General features: G+C 40.3%; 1 protein-coding gene across 1 annotated transcript in view; it reads right to left on the reverse strand.

Annotated features, from left to right (window-relative positions):
• Positions 1-22,119, reverse strand: part of LOC121166675 (KH domain-containing, RNA-binding, signal transduction-associated protein 3) — a 142,290-nt gene that overhangs the window by 12,290 nt on the left and 107,881 nt on the right. Inside the window, exon 7 of the mRNA XM_040995923.1 lies at positions 17,119-17,201. Within this exon, the coding sequence (XP_040851857.1) occupies positions 17,119-17,201 (83 nt within the window). The remainder of the gene's footprint in view (positions 1-17,118; positions 17,202-22,119) is intronic.

Here is a 22,119-nt window from a genome sequence, read left to right on the forward strand (position 1 = left end):
TCCTAAGGAAACTGGGATGAGATCAAGCCTTACATGGCAGGATCATCATTAATAAGCAAAAACCAAAGAGTTCATACACACAAAATTATTTCACTGATCTGCCACTTAGTACAAAAAGCAAATGACATCAATTTTTGATTAAGATCTATTTAAGATGAATGTTACAGAGAGAGAAGGAAAAACAGAAAGAGAGCTCAACCATCCTCTGGTTCCCTTCCCAAATGACCACAACGGTTACAGCTGGCCCAGGCTCAGGTAACACTCAGGAACTCATCCTGGTTCCCTTTCCAAATGGCCACAACGGTTACAGCTGGCCCGGGCTCAGCTAACACTCAGGAACTCATCCTGGTTCCCCACAAGGGTGGCAGGTGTCCAACTGCTGCTTTCCCAAATGCAGCAGCGAGGAGATGGACCAGAAGCAGAGCAGTGGGATACAAGCCAGTACTCATATGGAATATGAGTGGCAGTGTAATAATACATTATGCCATAAAGCTGGCATGGTTACTATTGCTCTTAACCTTACAGTTTTAATTGAGTTTGCAAAATTTCACTTCAGACATAATGATCATCTTGTCAAATAAAAAAGGTTTTAAATGTCAACACACTTTTTTCAGATAATCAGCGAGAGATATGCATTCCACAGAAGAGCTCCCCCTCGCCATAGTTCAGTGTTTTTACATTTTACCTCCACCACAAAGTGCACGAACTTTCTGGTACTTTGCTGAATCAAAGGGAAGAAGTCAACCTTGAGGTGTCATATGTGCCTCTAGGCTGAAGTGCCTTAATCAGCTGAGAAAAATGATTCTCTCTCTACTTTCAAAGCTTTCCAGAAATGATGCCTGAACAACCTGCCAGACTGACACAATCCAGAAGACCTGTCAGAGTCCTGTTTGGATGTTTCAAGTAGATCTCTCAAGAAATACAAGACTTTTTTGCACACTCTGCTCTCCAGAGATTTCAAGCACCACCTTCAGTGTAAGGCAACTCAGAAAGACACATTACATGTAATAAACTCGCAGCTCTTGGCAAGCTTAATTCAGAAGAGGCCCTACTATAGCTATTACGAGCTATCTGCAACACAAAGACATGTAAACTTTTCATAAAACAGCAATAGTAGGCACCATTTATTACATGCCTATCATTAGCAACCTGTTACTCTAGGTACGCTAAATAGATTATATTTTGCTTTAAAGACAAATTTAGAAGTCAATTATTATATTTTGTAAATTTAGGTTAAAAAATAACACCATCCTGCCAATTAAGAAGACATAACTCTTTGATCTTTGTGAATCAAAATAGGAATTTAGGAATTTCAAATGGTACCTTTTTCAACATCTACTTATCAGCTACTTACAGGCGAACTATTATGTATTCTTATGCCCCAGGCCTTGGGAAGCATCAGTAAACAAGAGTATCTCAAAGTGAGTATCTTTGAGATACAACACACCAAATATAATGTGGAAATCAGACAAGTGCAACTATGGAAAAGAATACTTATGATGTTGAAAAATCAGAGTCTATTGCAACTCAGACGTAGGGCATCTGAAGTTCTGAGGACATAGTAAAAAAAAAAAAAAAAAAAGAAAGAAAGAAAGTTTGAACTACCACAAGCAAAGATGAGGAAAAACCACCTTGTCTGGCATCAAGGAAAGCAGCTAAGCAGAGAGAAACTGCTCACCTCATGTCCTCCAGCTACCACACTCCCTGCTTTATTATCACCTAATTCAACTACCAATTATTGTATTTTCGAAACATGGGAATGAGATAACTGGAATTAGGATATTTCTTAACCAAGTTTAAAAAGGCCAGACATCCATCAGGGATGCCGGCAATATTTTCCTCCTGGTTACGCAGGTGTACCACAGGTGAACAGTACACTGAACTAGTTCAGAAATGTGCAAATTCATGTTCTTTGCCTGGACATTCCACAGAGGAGTTGGGATGGGAAGCCAGTGATACTGTGGCCGTTCCCTTAGCTGCTCTTGTGGGTCAGCACACAGGCAGAGATGCCACACTCATGGAGCACAAAGCACCTAGGAGTTTCCAAACAGACTCTCAGTCACTCGGCAGGCGCAGCTTTCCATCTTTCCATCTTCCTGCATACATCAACCTGGAGGGTCTACCACCTCAGTCACTGCGACGGTCGCCCGAGGACAGAAGTCAGGGTGAAGGATGGGCAAAAAAGGCAGCTTACAAAGCTTGGTTGTTTACTGAAGACTGTTCTCACACTAGCTAGGAGATACTTTATATTATCATATGGGAGAAAAATCAATCTCCACTTTGATTAAACTGATTATTCACTCACAGCTTAATCTGATCCGGGAGAGTACTGAGTTTTTCTAGCATGGAGTACTCTAACCCTATTTTCTCCTAACAGCTCTCACATCCCATTTCTTCCTACTAAAAAAGAAAATGGCTAACTAGTTGCAGATGGAGAGAGATGGAAAGATAGACAATTGGGGAAGCCTGGTGTAGCCGACAGGATGGCCAACAGGGAAGGTGGGTGTACCTGAGAGCAGAGAGCTTTGGGACAGAAACAGTGGAACAGAGAGCTGGGAGAGAATCTTCAGGCGAGGTGACTAAAACTCCCTGGAATTCACCAGAGGGAAGTTGAGAGCCACACAAACAAGAGCCTGGTGAGTTCTGAACCGTACAGAGTGAACAGGAACAGGAAGATCCTAGCAGGAAAAGCCCCTGGGGACAGTGGGAGGCAAAAAAGCAAAAGGACAAAACACTGGTGAAGGAAGGCAAAGCTGAGCAGAGTCCCATGGGCACCCAATCAATCATCCTGCCACACCTCTGGGGAGGGAACCATCTAAGAGAAGAACACGCAAAGCAAGAACGGAGTCTACCCATATCCAAGGGGTCTGTGCCCTAAAGCCCCTGGAGAGATACCGGGACGACCCCAGAGGGAGAAGCAGGATCTTTGCGGGGCACAGTCTGGATTGGGAGCAGCTGTGTGGGTCCCGGAAGTCCCAGACGCACTCATGTCAGCAAGCACTAGGATCCAGACACAGAGTGACACCGGAGGGTATGGACGTGCTGCACACACTCGCTGTTGGCATTCACCTGACCTGCCATGGTGGCTGAGAGGCTGCAGAGCTGAGTCAGAAAGGAACTCCCCTCAAGTGGGTGCACAGTTGGCATCCCTCAGCTGCTCAGAGTTCAGTGTCAGCTGCAGCTGGCCAGCACTGAGACCTCGACACTGCATAGCACAGGGAGGTGCAGACCCGCCCCCACGGCTACAGCTGCAAGTACCTGGTGGTGGGATCGCCTGGTCTGCTGTGGCAGCTGTGAGAGGCTATGGACAGTGCAAGTCAGGGAGGAACTCTCCCGAGGTAGGTGCACCGCGGCTGTCCCAGGGCCTCCACTGCTTCCCTGACCCAGACACCTCAGAAAACACCAGAGGCTGGGCCCGGCGCGGTGGCGCAAGTGGTTAAGGTCCTTGCCTTGCATACCTGGGATCCCATATGGGCGCTGGTTCTATCCCAGCAGCCCCGCTTCCTTTCCAGCTCCCTGCCTGTGGCCCAGGAAAGCAGTCCAGGACAGCCCAAAGCCTTGGGACCCTGCACCCGCATGGGAGACCCAGAAGAGGCTCCTGGCTTCGGATCGGCATAGCATCAGCCATTGCGCTCACTTGGGGAGTGAATCATCGGACGGAAGATCTTCCTCTCTGTCTCTCCTCTCTGTATATCTGCCTTTCCAATAAAAAATAATAAAAATAAATCTTAAAAAAAAAAAAAAAAAAGAAAACACCAGAGGCTGAAGGCCCACAGATCTGAAAGGCCACAGGGCAGGGTAACAGAAAAACTGGATGCAACAGAAATGAGGAAAACAGAACTTCCCTGGAAAACAAACAGAAGGTCAAAGGTCGTATCAACCTGAGCTGCAGCAGGAAGATACTGAGATCTCCCAGACAGGGAACACAAAAACACTGATTATAAAATTCTTCAGAGACAGTGAAAAATGACGGGAAGAATTAAAGGAATTTAAGGACTATATCACCATGTGGGAGCTGTGGATGGGCTCTAACACCCAACAGAAAGAACCAGAAGGGGTGTGGGCGGCTTGGGTATGGGCACTGTGCTTGCCAGGACAAGAGCTGGGCCAAGCTTGAGCCAAGGACCCACTGGTGTGTGTGAGATTTGCTATATATTCCACACTATCATTTTGATTTAAACAGTTAAATATGAGAATGGAAATACTATTTTACAGGCCTCTTATATGTTCTATCTTTACTTTTTCAGCTTTTTTGTTCCTTTAACATAGGTGGGTTTTCTATCTAGAACTACTCAATTTCACTTGGGAATATTGACTTTTAGCAAATGTTTTCTCTTTTTCCTCTGCAGCCGGCCTTCATTGTTTCTTGATTTGTATCTCTCCCATTTGTCCATTTGATTACGTTTTTCCTTGTGTTTCTCCCTACATGGACATTACTGGGGATTCTCCAAGTTTCGTGCTATGTGTGAGGATGTTTTTCATTATTTTTGAAAATATGCATCTTATCTAAGTGTGGCTTATGTAGCATGTTCTCAGTTCTCATTCTGGACTCTAACTACAAACAGATTATTTTAAATTTTCTAACAAATCTCAGGTTCAATGTTCCCTTTCCTTTTTTATGCGTCACTTGGATCATTTTTATTATCATATTCTCCAAGTTCTCTTTATATTTCCCCCAGTGTGGATAATCTAATAAGCTCACTGAAATACTTACTCATCTGATACAGTAACACATTTTCATTTAGCATTTATTAAGTGTTTCCATGTCTCCTTTTTATGTGTGATGTCTATTTTTTGAACTCTATCCGTTAACATATATGTATTTTCTTTTAAAGACTCAGGGAAGAACTCAAATATGTGGCTTAACATTGGTCCTCTTACTTTTTCTCTTAACTACCATATTTATTATTTCATATTAATAATTTTTAACAGAATGAATGGCTTTATGAAAAAGAACAACAGAGGGCAGAAGATATGGTTTATACCTAAAAAAAAAAATCACACCTCTGGTCCACTGCTAGTTCCTGAATTTAGTCCTAGTTTGCTCTAAAAAAAGACCAACAACGGAACAACTCAGCACAGATTACTTGTCTTGCAACTCTTCAGAGGTCAGGGAGTATCACTGCGTCAGCGTGAACAGCTGGCAGGTTTACAATCTGCTCTGGAGCTTCCAGAGAACAGCTGGCAGCCTGCCCCATCCAGCTTCTTCCGGCCACTGACTCTGACCTGCCAGCTACTCCTTCCTCAGTCTTCCAGGCAAGCAGGATTGGATCTCTGGTTTTTGTTTTTGTTCCATGGCCAGGTCTTCTCTAAACTCTTTCACTTTCGACTGCTAATGACTTTAGGGAAGCCACCTGTATTTTCCAAGCTCACCTTCCCACTCAAGGCCTTAGTAAATTTGCAAGGTTCATTCCACGTGGACAGTAACCTTACCACAGAAGCCGGAAATCCCATATGGATTTCTTTCACAGCCATCAGGTCAAGGTGTCAGTGCTTACAGGCAATAATCTTCCCCTATAACTTCTTAACTTCCAATGCGCAAGCTTTTAATGACATTGGTATTCATTTTAGAAGTTATTGTAGTTCTGAAATGCTAATTTTAGTATTCCCAATTGCTTAAAAAATCTTATTCCAAAGGGAATTATGAAGTCTTTATTCAGAATACGAAACTTCTGAATTAAAATGAATGGAAATTTTAACTCTGAGATGACAGGACACGAGATACATTTTCATCAGATAGTAAAGTGCTGCCTCCATACTTACCGAATTAGGCAAACTCTGACGCTGCTTTCAAGCCCTAAATTATCTCCTAAATGAAGCTGAATATGCCTAACACATCTTCCAATGTCATGTGAGAAGTGAACCTCTACAGGGTAGGAACACTCATCCTTGTTTGCTCGCTGAAACATCTGAAGCTTCTAGAGGGTTCTGGCAGATGGTGGGTACTCAGAAGTTGTTTGCCACAGTACATTCGAAAAACACCAACAATGTCATTTAAGGGAAATATTTACTCAGCAATGATGTATTAAGGTACTGTACAAAGTGGCTTATATATACGCCATATAGCACAATATGTTATTATATGTAACACATATTATCTATAATTCATTATAATATAAACAATAATTATATGTAATACATAACTAATATATATTGTAAAATAATATATATAATGTCATTTAACCGTACTTCATAGTTAGAGATAACTCTGCATCTTGGCTGCTTACCACAATAACCTAGAGAGGAGACACCTGGGTAGCATCAAGGTTTAGACTGAAAGCAGGTTATCTGCTTGGCATCCCATGCAGGGCACTCATGCACACAAGCACGGTTCAGGGGAGTTGTCCATTTTCACATTACATGTTCAATGGTATCAGATTTATTATTCTATTTTAATATGGAGGCCTACAACAGGCATTGGTTTAGATGTTATCAATTTAACAGAAAAAACCACAAGGATCACTTTTCTGACCAGTTCTGTACTTGGCATTATATAAAGTTGAGTACAAATGACTTACGCCATCAAAGTAGCAAAAAAAGAAAAAATCACCAACTGTCTAGTAAAAACTTGCTAGAGGACAGAGACAACCACAATGTCCTTTGTTGAAACAAAAGATTGACTCGGTACTTACTTTTCACTTTATCTTAGGAAAAAAAAATAAGAAAAGGTTGCTGGATAATCTATTGATCCAAGGAACTGTGGCTAAATAATATATAACTGAAGGATTAAAATGTACCAAACAAACAAAAAACCAAATTGTTATGTTCGTACCATTTTATAAAATCCTAAAAACTATCTTTATAAAGTCTAAGTGAAGAGAATACCGATGAACTATAAAGATATGCATACCATTAAATTTACTCTTACAAGTTCCACTTTAGACTTCAATATGTATATGAACAAACTATAAATTAGAGGTATAGAACAATTTGGCATAAAGTTAGAGTCTGAGAGGATGACTTGAGATGAGGTCAGACAATGAGCTTAACGGCACACATTTGTTTTTTAAATTGCCACACATGCTGTTCGCTTCTCTGGAATCAAATCTTCCTTGACTGTAAACTTCAAATAATCCATGCGACAGTCAGTGCCCCGGAGATGCCCAGGGTACACTGGCAGTGCACTGTGCATACTGTGTACACACTACTGTCTTTCCAGAATTCCAGACCTAAGACATTCAGCTGCCAGGTTCTAGATCAAAGATCACAGAACTTCGACGGCAGCTAATGGTAACAACACAAGGTAACTGGTAGAGCTTCCCCACAAAGTAGTCCCTGTTTGCCGTATTACAGGTCAGACCTAGCAGCAGAGGTTAAATAACTGGCTAGCTCATGGTTACACGATTAAGACAAGGGTGAGTTGTGATTCAGATAAGATATGGAAAATATTGGTTTTTTTCATTAGCCAATTTTTTGATTCAGCCTTGAGATATTATTCTACTTATATCTCCACTGATATAAGTATGTTTTATTTGTCTACAAGGCCGTCTTGCTATACAAGGGAATTTTAAAAAGTTCTTGGAAAATGTGCAATACCTTTTATAATTCATTTTTCCAACAAGTTTTAGAAGCTCTATCATATGTCAATATATTATTTTTTACATTCATTGTCTTTAAAATTTAGCAACATCTAAGATTATATACAATACTTTTCAGTAATCCACTTGCACAGGTTGCAATTGCATTAAATAATTACTTCTAATATGTAAAAAAAAAAACAGTAATTTATCTTCCAGTGGTACAGGTCGAGTATCCCAAATTTGAAAATCTGAAATCTGAAACTTTCTAGTGCAAGTATGATGCTCCAATAATTTGACTTGCAATCATTTTAAATAAAAGGTGCTCAACTAGTAGTTTCTATGCAAATATTCTCAAATCAGAAAAATATTGAAATTTGAAATAGCTATGGTCTCAAACATTGTGGATAAAGAATACATAACATGTAGAGTAGTTTTTCTAAGTGGCAGACACAGGAACGTAATGCTTTGCTAATTAAATTTCTGCTTCCCAATGAACAAGAACCTCAGTGTACCAACCAACCAGCTACACTCATTCTTTAACAACTGCCTCTTGCTCCAAGTCTGGCTGCTGATTCACTGCACAGTGCATGGTCAGACCTGAGTGGATCTGGAAGCAGTCTATCCTGTGATAATGGAAACTGACGATGTCCATGAGCATCACAGTATATTTACTGGGCAGGACCAAATGCCTGCAATGCTACAGCACATTATGCTACATGAGATGCTGGCTCCAGACCTATTTGCTCTACTTTTGATCTAGCTCTCTGCTAATGAGCCTGGGAAAGCAGAAGATGGCCCAAATACGCACATTCAAGCTACCACCTTGGGAGACCCAGACGGAGCTTCTGGCTCTTGGCTTCCTGGCTCTAGCCTGGCACAGCTGTGATCATTTGGGGTGTGAACTAACAGACAGAATACACCTCCACTTCTTCTTTCCCCCTCTTAAACTCATAAAAGATATAGCAATAAAATAGAAAATAAAATTTAAAAATAGTAATAAGTTGGGTGCTGGGACCAGTGTCATGATGGACTAAGCTAAGCTTCCCCCTGTGGTACCAGCATCCCAAATGGGCACTGGTTCTAGTCTTAGCTGCTCCACTTCTGATCCTGCTCCCTGCTTAAGGCTTTGGAAGGAACAGGGGATGATTCAAGTCCTTTAGCTCCAGCACTCAAATGGAAGATCCGGAGGAAGCTATAAGCTGCTGCCTTTGGATCAGCTTAACTCTGGCCATTTTGACCATCAGGGTAATGAATCAGTGACTGGCAGATCACTCTCTCCCTCCCGCTGTGCCCCTCTCTCTCTACAACTCTCTGTAAAATCTGCCTTTCAAATAAAAATAAATCTTAAAAAAAAAGTTTGGGTGCTATATCACAGTCTCTCAGCTGTTTCCCCTTTATCTATGAGAATGATCATCCTCTTCCTATTCCTGGGAGATAAGCCATGAAAAACATTAGGCACAGACACATGAGGGCACTAAAAAAAAATAATTAAACAAAAATAAAGACACAAGGCCGACCTGGTGGCTCAGCAAGCTAGCCCTCCACCTACCAGTGCAGGCTTCCCACAGGGGTACATGTGTCACAGATTTTCACTTTAATCCAGCTCCCTGTCTATGGCCTGGGAAAGCAGCAGGGGATGCTTCAAGTCCTTGGGCCCCTTTGTCCACATGGGAGATGTGGAAGAAACTCTGAACTCCTGGCTTCAGTCTTGCTCCATTCTCGCCTTTGGGCCATTTGGGGAGTGAACTAGTTAGTGGCTGGAAGACCTTTCCCTTTGTGTCTCTTCTCTTTAAATCTGTCTTTCAAATAAGAATAAGAAATATTTTTTTAAAAAAATAAAATTTTTCAAAAAGTTGTGGGTAAAATGTAACAAAAAGCATTTTATAACTGCAAAAAATGACGAATATTTATATCTACCATTTGGATAGTTTTTCAAATATAAAATACTTCCATATCAATACTTAACTGTTAAAATTTTTGGGCCCTGAATACTACACATTCCAAACTCCAACCAAAACTTATTATCCACTTTAAGTGAAAATTTAATTGAAAACTAGATTAAGTGAAAACTAAATTCATCATTTACCCCCCCTTTCTCTTGAACTGTCAGGAAGTGCTTACTCTTTTTGAAGAGCTCTTAAGCCTTATGCAGAGGTTGGATGTAGGCCACACACTTTGTTAAGGGTCTCGACGGACACTGTAGATTATCTTCCCAAAGGAACATATCCCTTTATAATAAGTATCAAAGAAAACACAAGCCAATAGTTTCTGAATTATTTCAGTTTGAAGGTAAATCCAGTAAATGGACTTGAACAATTCCTAAGAAACACTGACATTCACAACCATAATTCATGCTTTAATAACTTATTTCACAAGTTGGGCATCCAAATGGCAGGCATAACTTCATGCTGATTGTTGAAATTTTACTGAGCAGTGTTTGTCAGAAAGCACTTTCCTGATGTGCTAACTAGACTCACAGTAGTTTAGTTACCTGAGAGTTAGTACCTGAGTTATTTAGTTACAGTAGTTTAGTTACCTGAGAGTTAGTACAGCGTCATGCGTGAAGGCCTGGGTTCAAAGGCCAGCACTTACTCTCTATGAACTGAAGCAAGTTTCATAATCTCTTTAAATCAATGTTGTCATATATAAGAATGAAATAGTAAAAGCGACTACTTTCTTCAGGCTGTGAAACATTTAGAGCATGTATGGTCCCTACTCTAGTCTAGTCTTCTACAGAAATTGATTGAAATGTTACTATTCAAATCAAACATTAGTATTATCATTTCACTGAAAAAAAGTTAGTTAACCATGCCAAACTCACAGCTAAAACTGTACTGGAGTCAGGATTCAAACCTGGATTGGATACATTTACTTACTGTCACAGTCTTTTACAATATCACATCACTTAATCTTAACAGTCACCTATTACACACTTTATACTATTCTTACTCATTAAAGAGACGATATATGTAAGATTTTCAAAGAAAATTCCCCAAAACATGAAACACATCTGGAAGATGTTCAAAATATGGGGAAAAGATGCAAATGTACAGAGAGATTGTGACTTTATTGATATGAAAAATGTGCTGAAATTTAAAACTTGGGTCAGCAACAAACACACCCACTTTTAGCAGCTGTTGGCAGGCACCTCTTTCCTCTGTGCACTGCCAGGAGCGACTGAGCACAGCACTGAGTGCTAACGCCACACACCGCAGTGCCTTCCTGGTGGACTGTTTCCATACCCTTCCATTATCTACAGTACACTGCTGATAAACAGCTCCTGCCTAGCTTAAATGAAACGGGATACTTACAGGGGGTTTCCGGGAGTCAACATAATTTTGACAATCATCAGAGTTCAAACCACCTGTGCACGGGGAGGGGGAGCCAAGGGGTGAGGACATTTATCACCTGCTCCTTTTCTATCCACTGCTGGCTGGAAGAGGTGCAGCCACGGAAGCAATGGTGACTATTTTGGAGTCAACAGGTACCAGAATAATTCTAATAATGCAAAGAATACTTTCTATTTCTCTTAACAACTGTGTTGACATCATGTTACTCATTAAATGTGTGAAGTTAGATAAATAATGCTTTGCTTTATAGTATAATATTAGCATTATCAAGGTCATTTTAAGAATCAATAGGGAACAGAGTTAAAACTCACAGAATTTTCTGTCACTCTGTAAGGATTCTCATTTGTGCTATAATTTTTATTACAAAGCATTTGAAAATTGGGAGAAAAGACAGCTAATTTACAGAGAGAAACTTGTCCATGGACAAAAGCGAACATGTTAAGGACTTAGGAAGTTTTTTCAAAGCCTTTACTGAAAGGAACTCTTTCACGTAAGTAATAGCCAAGGGACAGCCAGCCAAGACACAGCTGCCCTGTCCAAGTGGGCACAGACTCCCAGTTGACTGTAACGTTACTATGGGCCATTCACACGGGGAGAAGCCCTTTGTAGGTTGTCTTTACAATTATTCACATAGTCCTTCTAGATTTATAAGTCCCAGTTCTTTGTAGTCATCCCAGAGTGAAGAGAACTGTAGAGCAAGGGCAGGAGCTGGAATTTACACAATATCCTCAAGGCACCAATGACCTCTGAAAGACATGCCTTTTAGGACCTGGGAGGAGAGCTCAGACTGGAGCTTCTGTTCCTCCATCCCAGTAATAGGAACCAACCACAGGCACTCTCCTCTCACTCAACCACACACTCCAGGGTCTCATTCAACCACATTCTCACTCATTCAGCCACATGCTTGCCATCGCCTTCAACTTTCAGGTTGACCCTCCAAATCAGAAACCAGTCATTACACAAGTTAAAGTTTACAGAGATTAAATTACTGGTTCTGCTTCAGACAGACAGAAAGTAGAAAGAGGGAGCTGGCTCACAGGTCTGTCAGACTCTTCGAGACTCTCCAAGTGTCTAAGCAATATATTTCTATCAGAAACAACAACAAACTGTTTTGAACTTAAAACTGTGAGGTATTTCCATGTAGCATGGATACTACATTATCACAGCTATAGCAAAACATCAACCAAATTCTAAAAGAATGAATGTGAGAACCCCATTTTCTTTCTCCTTGTATGGATTTTCTCATTTACTGCTGCAGGAACATATCCTTAACTTGGAGAATATTACACTCTGGTGTTTGTCACAGACACAGCCAGAATAATGTAACATAATGCTGTCTTTCAAAAACAGAATTCAGAGCTTTCCATAGCCACATTTGTAAAGAAGGAAGAAAACCAGGGGAAATAAACATTTTCAGAACAGCCTGACCCATTAGAGAGGCCAAAGTAAAGGATTCTGTGCCAACAGTGGACCACACCTTTACCAGAGATGATTCTTCAAGAAAGAAATGTTTATGGAACTTTAAGCATCAAAAAAGACATCATAGAATGCAGACATTAATGTCACATGGATTTATCTACTGGTGGAAACGGCCAAATATATGCTCCTTGACAGCAGTAGTAGTCTCTGTCATTTGCAGAAGGATCTAATATAAAACTAGAAAAAAACAAAGTTCTTAATTTCTCTAGTATTAGCTTACAACATTCCTTGTAGCAGGAATTCAGTGTTTGACTAAGGTATTCCAAGTTTGATAAGCTTTACATAAGGTTGAAGGATAATTCCTTAGATTTTTGAGGACTTGTTTGGAGGTTCTAGCAGGGGAGCACAGCTACTCGTACACCCTTGACCGAAGACCGGTCCTCCTCTAGCAGGGATGGTCGTCCTGTCCTCTCTGACCCAGCGCGCAGCTTCGGGAGGGACGCACATGGAGCGGTGAGGGAGGAAGGGGACACACGCCTAGCCAGCCAGATCAGCCGAATCAACCCTGGCAATCAACAGGGTGACAGATGTTGCAGCCAGATCGCCCTCACATCCAATTCCTAAGAAATATGAAAGCATCACAAAGTATGAATGTTTGAATCTTAGACACGGGAAACACAAACAGGAATGAGCTCCAGTAACTGAAAGGAAGAACAAGAAAAAATGAGTAGAAAGGTGATGAAGCAGAGTTCAAAAGATAATGCCTGGAGGCCAAGGTGGAGTGTGTAGATAAGCAATTTAACCTCTTCAAATTTATAAGCAAGAAAACCAAGTGCTTAGATGCAGAAGGACAGTTAGTGTAGACTGTAGGAAGCAGAGCCAAGCACATAGGAAGCTGTAACTGAAAATGGTGACCATCTCTCTGTTAATACTTGCTGTATGATACTGGGGGTGATTTAAGAAAGTGCTGTCCTAACAGGCTAATAGTAGGCTCCTAATTTAGCGACATACAATTTTATGTTTAAATCGATGTCAGAATAATTTCATGCAGTTGCTTACCCCTCTCATATGTTGCAGCCCTACCTCCTCAGGTTTTGGAGATAGGACATTAAGTAGGGGACTTAGGTTGAAATGAAGCTCTTAGGATGGGTTCCCATCAATTCTGATTGGTATCCTTGTTTAAGAAGACAGCAAAGATTGTGTGAAGGCAGTGGTATGTAAGCCAGGGAGCTAAGCATCACACAGATCATAACCACTGACACACTGATGATGGACCACCAGCATCCATATGAGAAAAGGAACTGCTGTCTCAAGAGACTTGGACTGCAGTATTTTGTCATAGCAGCCCTAGCAAACTAACAAAGTGTATAAAACCATGACTTCCCTCCAGTTCATCGTATGAGTACACCTGCTTCGTGTGAGCCTCGGCAGAGCTGACTCTGGAGGCCTGAGTGTAGCACCGGGGACAGGTGAGATGCTCACCGTCACAGGTTCCAGTCTCAAAGAACCTGCGACTTAGAATGTGCTTAAATGTCCCTAAATTCAAGTCTAAACACATCAGTGCTTCACAGGCGACTCTGCAGTGGCCCTTCACTCTTGCCTCTGACACTAAATCTTGGTGATTTGGGACCAGAACATGTAGCTTCTGCTGTCCATCATATCTCCCTGTCCTGCAAAGCCATCTGAGTTCTCATGTCAAAGTCCCAAAATCAAAAACATCAATGCTGAGAAGGATGTGAGGATAATAGTCATCTAATTCACTGCTGGTGGGAATGTAAACTAGCACCAACCTTATGGAAGACAGAATGGAGATTTCTCAGATACTTAAAGAAAACAGATCCACTACACAACATACAGGGGACTGATATACAGGATTTATAAAGAACTTCTATGAAAATCAGTGTGGAGAGTGCTCAAATAACTGAAAAGAATCTACTGTATGACCCAGCTATCCCACTTCTGGGAATATATCCAAATCAAATGAAATCAGCAAATGAGAAAGCAATCTGCATCCCTCTTATACAGCAGCATGATCCACAGCAGCAGTGACACAGAAACAATACAGATGCCCATCCAAAGAGCAAAGCGTCAGGAAGTGCTGCACATCTATTGCATGGAATGCTATACAGCCACTAAGAAGAACATAATTCTATTATCTGCTACAAAATGGTCTCAACTGGAGACCATTATGCTCAGTGAAATAAGCCAGTCTCAAATGAACAAATACCGTATGTTTTCTTTAAGGCAAACATGATCAAAATACAAAAAAAAATGGATATACAGGTAAACAAGTACAAACATGCATTCTCACAAATGAACTGTACAATAGAGACCGGCAAACCGGGAAGTGAAGAAACCCTGCAGTGTGCATCTCAACCCCTGATCAAACAGAAGGAGTTCCAGGGAAACTGATACATACTCCTTGAAAATTTGATACTAGCTTTCTTTCATTGCCTGTAACTACATTGTCATGTTATACTTAGATAACAAAATGTTAGCATTGTGACTAGCTGAAAGGTTATATCATTGTAATAATACGGGAGAAAATCGTGAGTGGAAAGAATGGAGAGGCAGAAGAGAGAGGGCAAAGGGGAAGAGTCCTGCAACTACACAACTGTATAACAGAAAAGAACAGCAACAATAAAAAAATCATACCCTTAATCTTACAAAGTTAAAAGGAGAGCCAAAAATTCTCCTCAATTACATAAAATTACATATTCTTCCTCAATTACATAAAATGGTATAATATGTTTAAAAAAATGAATCAACCAAATGACCTAATCATCCTAATTGTGGCAAATTATCCAAATAAAATGAAATCAGCATATGAGACAGTTATTTCTACTTCCATGTTTATATAGAACAGGCAAAAATCACAATAAGACAGGGAATCAACCTACATGCTCATTAACTGATGACTAGATAACAAAAATATGGCATATATTCACCATGGAATACTACTGAGCCATTAAAAGGAGTGGAATCTGTCTTTTTCAAGTAAATGGGTACAACTGGAAACTATTACATTTAGTGAAATAAGCCAGTCTCAAAAGGCCAAATACTCTATGTTTTCCCTGATGTGTGATGAATAAGAATGTGGGATAACTCAAAATATGCCCTAATGATTAAGCAGCATTTGACTATACTGTAGGTACTCAGTAAATATTAGGTCCCTTCCCTTCTCCACAAAACAAATCAAATTGTAAATAGCACTGTCACCATCAAGTAATAAAAAATGCATTTTAAGGTTCAACACTGAATATTATAACTGATATGGGGACAAAACTAACAGGATAATGAAGTGAGACTGTAGAAAAAGCACCAAAGTTAAGAATAAGCGCTTGGCAGTCACACCAGTTGAGCAACCACCCCCCCCCCCCCCCCCCCCCCGCGGAGTTCCCGGGCAAGGCCAGGCAGCCTGGCTATTCAGCATCCTCTCCAAGAGCCCTGGCACCTGCCTGAAGGACTGGTCCTCCCCACATGGACCAGGCTCCAGGATGATGACACTCAAGAGGACAGATGCCAAAACACAGCACATGTCCGGCAATGATGTGCAGTGGAAGGCATGCTTTGCCAGGTTAGTAAGTGTAAACGTAAGATATCTGTGTACATTTTTGCTGTCAAACAAAATCTAGAAAAATAGTTTTTTGTTAAATATGAACATTAATCTTTTAGTTATGGCATCTGCATTGGAAGTTCATCTTTCCAAGTAGGCTAGGCCTTTCACGTTCTTTTCCTTTACCTACATAAAGGGTGTAGCACTACAAACTTCACAAAGTGCCCGTGACACTTAAATGAAACCATACGGACAGTCTAACTTAGCACTCACTGCTATACCAGTCACCAGACTCAATAAATACGGTAGTGTGCTACTCCCAATAAAAATCAAAGATACAAACACGATGACCAAGGCTCCCAAAACAAAAGAGCAGTTCAGAGTCAAAATTTGAACACTACTTCATTGTCACAATTTACACAAGAAATTGGCAGGAGTGAAAAGGACAAAGTCATCAGCAGAGTTAACAAGCCAGAGACTGAGCTCAAAGCTTTACACGCGCTGAGTTCAAAAGTAAATCTCTGTTTTAATAAACTATATTTACACTTTATAATCACACTAAAGCCAGTATTTTTGTATGTCTAGCTGTGCATTCCACTTAGATTTAAAACAAAGAACAAAAGGTTTCTGGTATCAATATCTCTAGAAAAAGGTTCTGAACAGAATACACACTGCCTTAATCTACCAGTGACTATTAATGTATTACCACACAGGTGACTATAAAGTTATGTTTGCCTCATATGACATTGTTTCTAAGGGAATGTTTATTTAGATGAACCAGAATCCGTTATTTACAGGTGGAATTCCAAGTTATTAGAAAACAGGAGTGCTGCTAAGAAATTGAAAAATTGTGTGAGGTTAAATAATAATAATAATAATAATAACATAAAGTTTGACATTTCTTCTCCAGTTAAGGTATATTCACTTCTAATGTAATTTTTCCACTTAGAATTGAAAAATAATCACGGATTTTGAGACTATAGTTACTTCTAGCAATTTACTGAACACATAGGCCAAATGTTTAAAGAAAAAATTCCATTTTCATTCCCATGCCTGAGTGCTTTACCAGCACAGTAAACTTCAGTGAGGTCATATATGCTAGTTGTTTAACAGACAGAGCTTTTATAATCAAAAGAAACAACAACAAAAACACAACAGGGGAAGCAAAATGAGGCTCATTAGCTAACGAGACCCTCATTTTCTCGTCCAGAGAGGACACACCTAGGAAAGGGCAGGGCCTGCTGTGGGTTTGGTAGTGAAGAACAACTCTTACCTTTGGGCGGGGGTGCTATAGCTGTTATCATAGGAATCGTAACTCTGTCCATCATAGGCAGTGCCATATCCATCATCATAGTCCTAAAATATAATAGGAGGTGCACAAAAACATCAGAGAAGTTTCTACAAAGAAGCATCCTGCTCTAAGTGAATTTTCATTAATTCGGGTAGTCTTCAGTGTAAAAAAAAAAAAAGACATGTGTGACTTCAATGGAAATCGCAGACTGAGAATTTACAAGCATTCTCTACATGTCTACAAGGAAACTGGAAGGAAATTTTCACATTTTTCTGAATCCTGGAAATTAATCAAAGGATTCAGAAATACAGCAGCAAGCGCTGATTTTCTGAGGAAGTTTCGTGCAGTTGTAACAGCCCGTTTTACCCTCCTGCCCACACTTCGGAGAAGCCTTGTCACCAGCAGCCTGGAAGCTACCAGGAGGGACAGAGAAGGGTGGATCTCCCAAGACCCATTCCCTGAGCACTCTATTTGACTTGACTGGGATGGTACACAGAGTGAAAAGCCTTTGCCCTGGGGATATCTGAAAAAAAAAAAAAAGCAATAGCTTAAGATTTCAGCTGACTTAAGTGGCAGAAAAAAACTGGTCAAACAATATGTTAATCAGAAAGCTTCAAAGTTAAAGTGGGGAAAGAAATGTCCATTTCGGCTTTGAAAAGCACTGAAATGTTCCTAAGAATCTAAAAGGCAACATTCAAGCATAGGGTGTGTCAGCACTCCCTGAACTCTGACATACCCGGAGTTTAGCACAAGCAGAAAGCTGAAAGGTAAGCAAAAGTTGGTGCTGCACTCAGGTAGACACAATCAAGCCCAAACGCGCATCCCCGCCAACACCTGCTTAAATAGATCACTTTGTTCTGAAAAGCTTCTAACAAATGTAAGACCTCAATGCATTGACTTTGCTGAAACAAATATCTAAACAGAAATTTTTACTGAAATGCTTTTGATATTTTAACAAATATTAACATAAAGCAACAACAGTATTAAGATACACTGAATGATCACCTCATGTGTGCAGTGATGGACAACCAAGGAGACGACTAAGATTTAGTATAATAAATGCTGTGTCAACGCTAATCAGGTGGGACTGACCAGTCCAGCAGGCACAGGGTAAGGGGGAAGGACCCTTTCCACAAGTGTCAATGCTATATGTGTGTTTCAAAGTAGAGAAAAGCAAAAATCACAACACTAAAATTGCACAGAATCAACAACAGGTGCAAAAGAGTAGTGTTATAGAAATATAAGGACCTTTCTCATTTGGAGAGGCAAACAGCGTACTCTGGATACACTGGCTAGGAGTTCATGGAAAACACACAACGAAACTGAGAAACATGTAGCTGAATCAACAAGCATGAAGTTAAAATTGCTACAGATTTTTAGGGCCATAATGCTCTATGTATCTTATTTTAAAATATTTATTTATTTGAAAGACTGATAGAAGAGAATGGGAAAAGGGTTAGTCTGTCTGTCTGCCTATCTTCCGTTTGATTGTTTGCTTCCCAACTAGCCACAGTAGCCATAACTAGATCAGGACTTCCATTCCAGTCTCCTCTATGGGCGGCAGGGACCCAATTACATGGCCCATCTATTACTGCATTTCAGGTACATCAGTAGACAGTCGAACAGCCAGGACTTAAAACTCTGAGATGCTGGCATGGCAAGCAGTGGCCACTATATGTTTCAGAACTCACGGAGGCATGTGAGCCAGAAACAGAAAAGGTGTGTGCAGAAGGGGAGACCTGCAACTAGGTCACAGAATCGTGCATACAAATGTAGGGAACATGTTTCCTTTCACAACTTGTTATTAGCATGAACACAACCTTGTGTTATGTGAAGACACATTTCTATGCTTATCTGAAGAATCAAGATTGCATAACGATAAAAGGAACTAAAATAGTAAGTACTGCACTGTTTCAATAGTACAGTTTTGTCATTAATTTCCTGATCAATGCTGCTGCCAGATACTTGAGTGCTAGCAATTGCTTTAAAATTTAAAATAGTTTACATCAATTAAGTAGTAACATCAATGTGTTTGAAAATCTATTTTAATTAAAAAGTAAAGTTACAGAGAAAGGGAGAGACCAAGATTGAGTAAGTGAGAGAAAATCTTTTGTCCACTGGTGCACTCCCCGAATGGCTACAACGGTCAGGGCTGGGCCAGCTGGCAAGAGGGCTCCTGCTCCAGGTCTCCCATGTGGGTGCACTTGGGCCACTTTCCACTGGTTTCTCAGGTGCATCAGCAGGGAGTTGAATTGAAAATGGAGCAGGTAGGACTTGAACAGGTGCCCACATGGGATGCCTGTGTCACAGATATCACCTTCATTTGTTATGCCACAACACTGACCCACATTTTTAAAAAACTAAATTCGCCATTCTCATGATATTTCTTTCATGATTATTTGGGCCAGTTAGACTTGGCCATAGGGTGAAAATTCTGCTTTCTCTTACTATAACAAGTTCCATGTGTTCATCAGACAACACCTAAAAAAATATAGGGAAGTACAAAGACTCAGTGCTACACGGGAAATAGGAAGACAAACTGAATATGAGAGCAGGTAAGTATCTATGTATCAGATAGAGAAGAGAGGAAACTTGTTGACCATTTACTATTTTTACGGCAAGGTAGGTGAAGGGCTCACTGGCTGAGAGCAGCAGAGATGGACCAGCAAGGGCTCATCAAGTGACTAACACGAGGGTTAGCAGAAGGTAAGGGGGCTGGACAGGAGCCTGTGGGCCACACCAGAGCTTTCTCCGACGACGGCAAGATCTGATGCTTTGAAAATCCTCTCTTTGCTTATCGAATGTTTTCATCTTCCAGTTTGGCTATTTCCTTCATATTTATAAAATCACTCTTGACACTTTTTTTGAGGCTGAGGTAGGAATTTTTGAAAATACAATACTTTATTTGACACAATTTAATATATAATTGCATGGAAGAAGATATAACACAAGAGGGGATGTCAAAGATGAGAAAGCACCATACATTTAAGCTTACAATTTGTCAGAAGGGAAATTTACCACACTTCATTGTTGGCACTGCTCAGATGATGTGACAATTTTCTTTACACCCAAAATCTCTGTGTGTAAAGGAAATTTATCACATTTCCCTATTTTTTTTATACAACATCCCCTGACAACATGGCCCCAGGCCACACATCAGCCTAATTTTCTGCTATGTGTCTTGGGCTTCAACTGTACTAGTAGTTTCAGTTCATGTGTGTTTCTGTGTGTTTGTGCCTGCCCCTTCTCTCTAGCGAATGTTTAAGATGAATCTCAAGCACCTTCAGTTCCAACTTTCCATCCCAAAAGAACAGTCCATCACACCTGTGCTACAGCAGCCCTAATACACACTGCTCCGAGTTCTAGAACATATTTGATCCTCTTTATTGCATTTACTGTGAAAAGATACTGCACTGTGAGTAGGGTCATACTAAGGACAGGCAACTGCACTGTGATCTAATACAGTGATCAAAAGCGATCAGTTTGCAGCAACTGGGAAGACACTTCCATCTGGACACAAGGTGTGCTTTTTGTTTTACAGTCACACACTGGTCCAAATAGCCAACATGTTGACATTTTTTTTTTACACTCTCCTAAATTTCCCACACATCTACCCCTTTCTGACATTCCCAACAGAAATCTCAGTTCCATGCAGGTTTCTTAAGTTTCATGAGAATCAAGCTGATTTTTCCAAATTGGTGAGTCAGCTGATATCTTCATATGTCTCCCTGGTTCTAATACCTCTTCATTCAAACATTTCTCCGCACTACCTGGTTCAAATGCAACCCCATGCTTCGTGCTTTCCTGTGTTGCCTTTCCATTCCTCAAATACAGAGCACACTGCTGCACCTGGTAAGCACGGTAGGCTGGTGCTTCCAGCGCTGCCTTACTGTGCTGTGGAACCTGCAAGGGCCACACAGCTTCAGATGGGCACTGCCTCCTCTGCCACCACTCTGCCCATGAGAATGCCCAAGGCTGAATTATCGCTAGCAACTTCCATATACACAGCACACAATACACAGCTGCTGCTTTGTCTCCTTCCCGCCTCACTAGTCGGCAGGGCTTTCAGAGCAAGGACTAGGGTTAGTTTCCTTATGTTCACACTGTCTGGCATTGAACAAACAGGCTGTAATGTTTGATATATGAATGAAGAAAGCAAATAATTAGCCATCAAATGTCAGGAAATTCAAGTTTTTCCTTAGATGAATGCAAAAACAAGGCTCTATTGTAGAATTAGTAACAGCACGTATTAAAATATTGTTATTTGTTATAGAAAAAATCACCTGCATTAGCCTTTATCGAATATTAAATGTAAGTCTTATATTCTCTGCCTCAGCCAAAAAAAAAAATCCTCTGTAACAATTTTATTTCTAAAAGTTGGAAGAAAATTAAAAGAACAAATGCAGACAAGCATACATTTTTGCCTCAATAAAAATATTTGTTCAGTCACCAAGCTATATGTCTCGACTTTTAGCTTATGGCAATGCATTGAGGGCGATGGCCAGGACACTTGGTGGAAGCCAAGCAGGTTCTAACACCAGTACAGATTCTTCATGGTCATTCTCGGCCATTAAAACTCAAATAGACATATGGCCAAATGTCAGCGAAATCTTGCTTTGCAAATAAATTTTTGAGGGAAAAAGAAATATCATGACCCAATCACTTCTAAATTTGTTATAAAGAAAATTAAGCCCAACATTTAAACCTGAGGCATTTTAAACAGAAAACTTTACACAGAAGTGATTTTAAAAACACTGCTTTACTTTTGAGTTCCTTTCAAAGGAGACAGTTAATGCTAGTAACATTTAATTTTACAGTGATAATTGATCATTTTAAAATGTAAAGAAAAAATCATATATGCCAGTGTTAGAAGGCCCAATTTATTATTACTGTGACTACACTGACTTAATAAAAACAAATGCTAGTTTCAGAAATTCATTTTTTATTTTAGCTTTTAAAACTTTGCTCTTTAAATTTTCTCAA

Source organism: Ochotona curzoniae, unplaced genomic scaffold (assembly GCF_017591425.1).
Source record: "Ochotona curzoniae isolate NIBS_2020 unplaced genomic scaffold, NIBS_Ocur_1.0 patch2, whole genome shotgun sequence".
NCBI lineage: Eukaryota > Metazoa > Chordata > Mammalia > Lagomorpha > Ochotonidae > Ochotona > Ochotona curzoniae.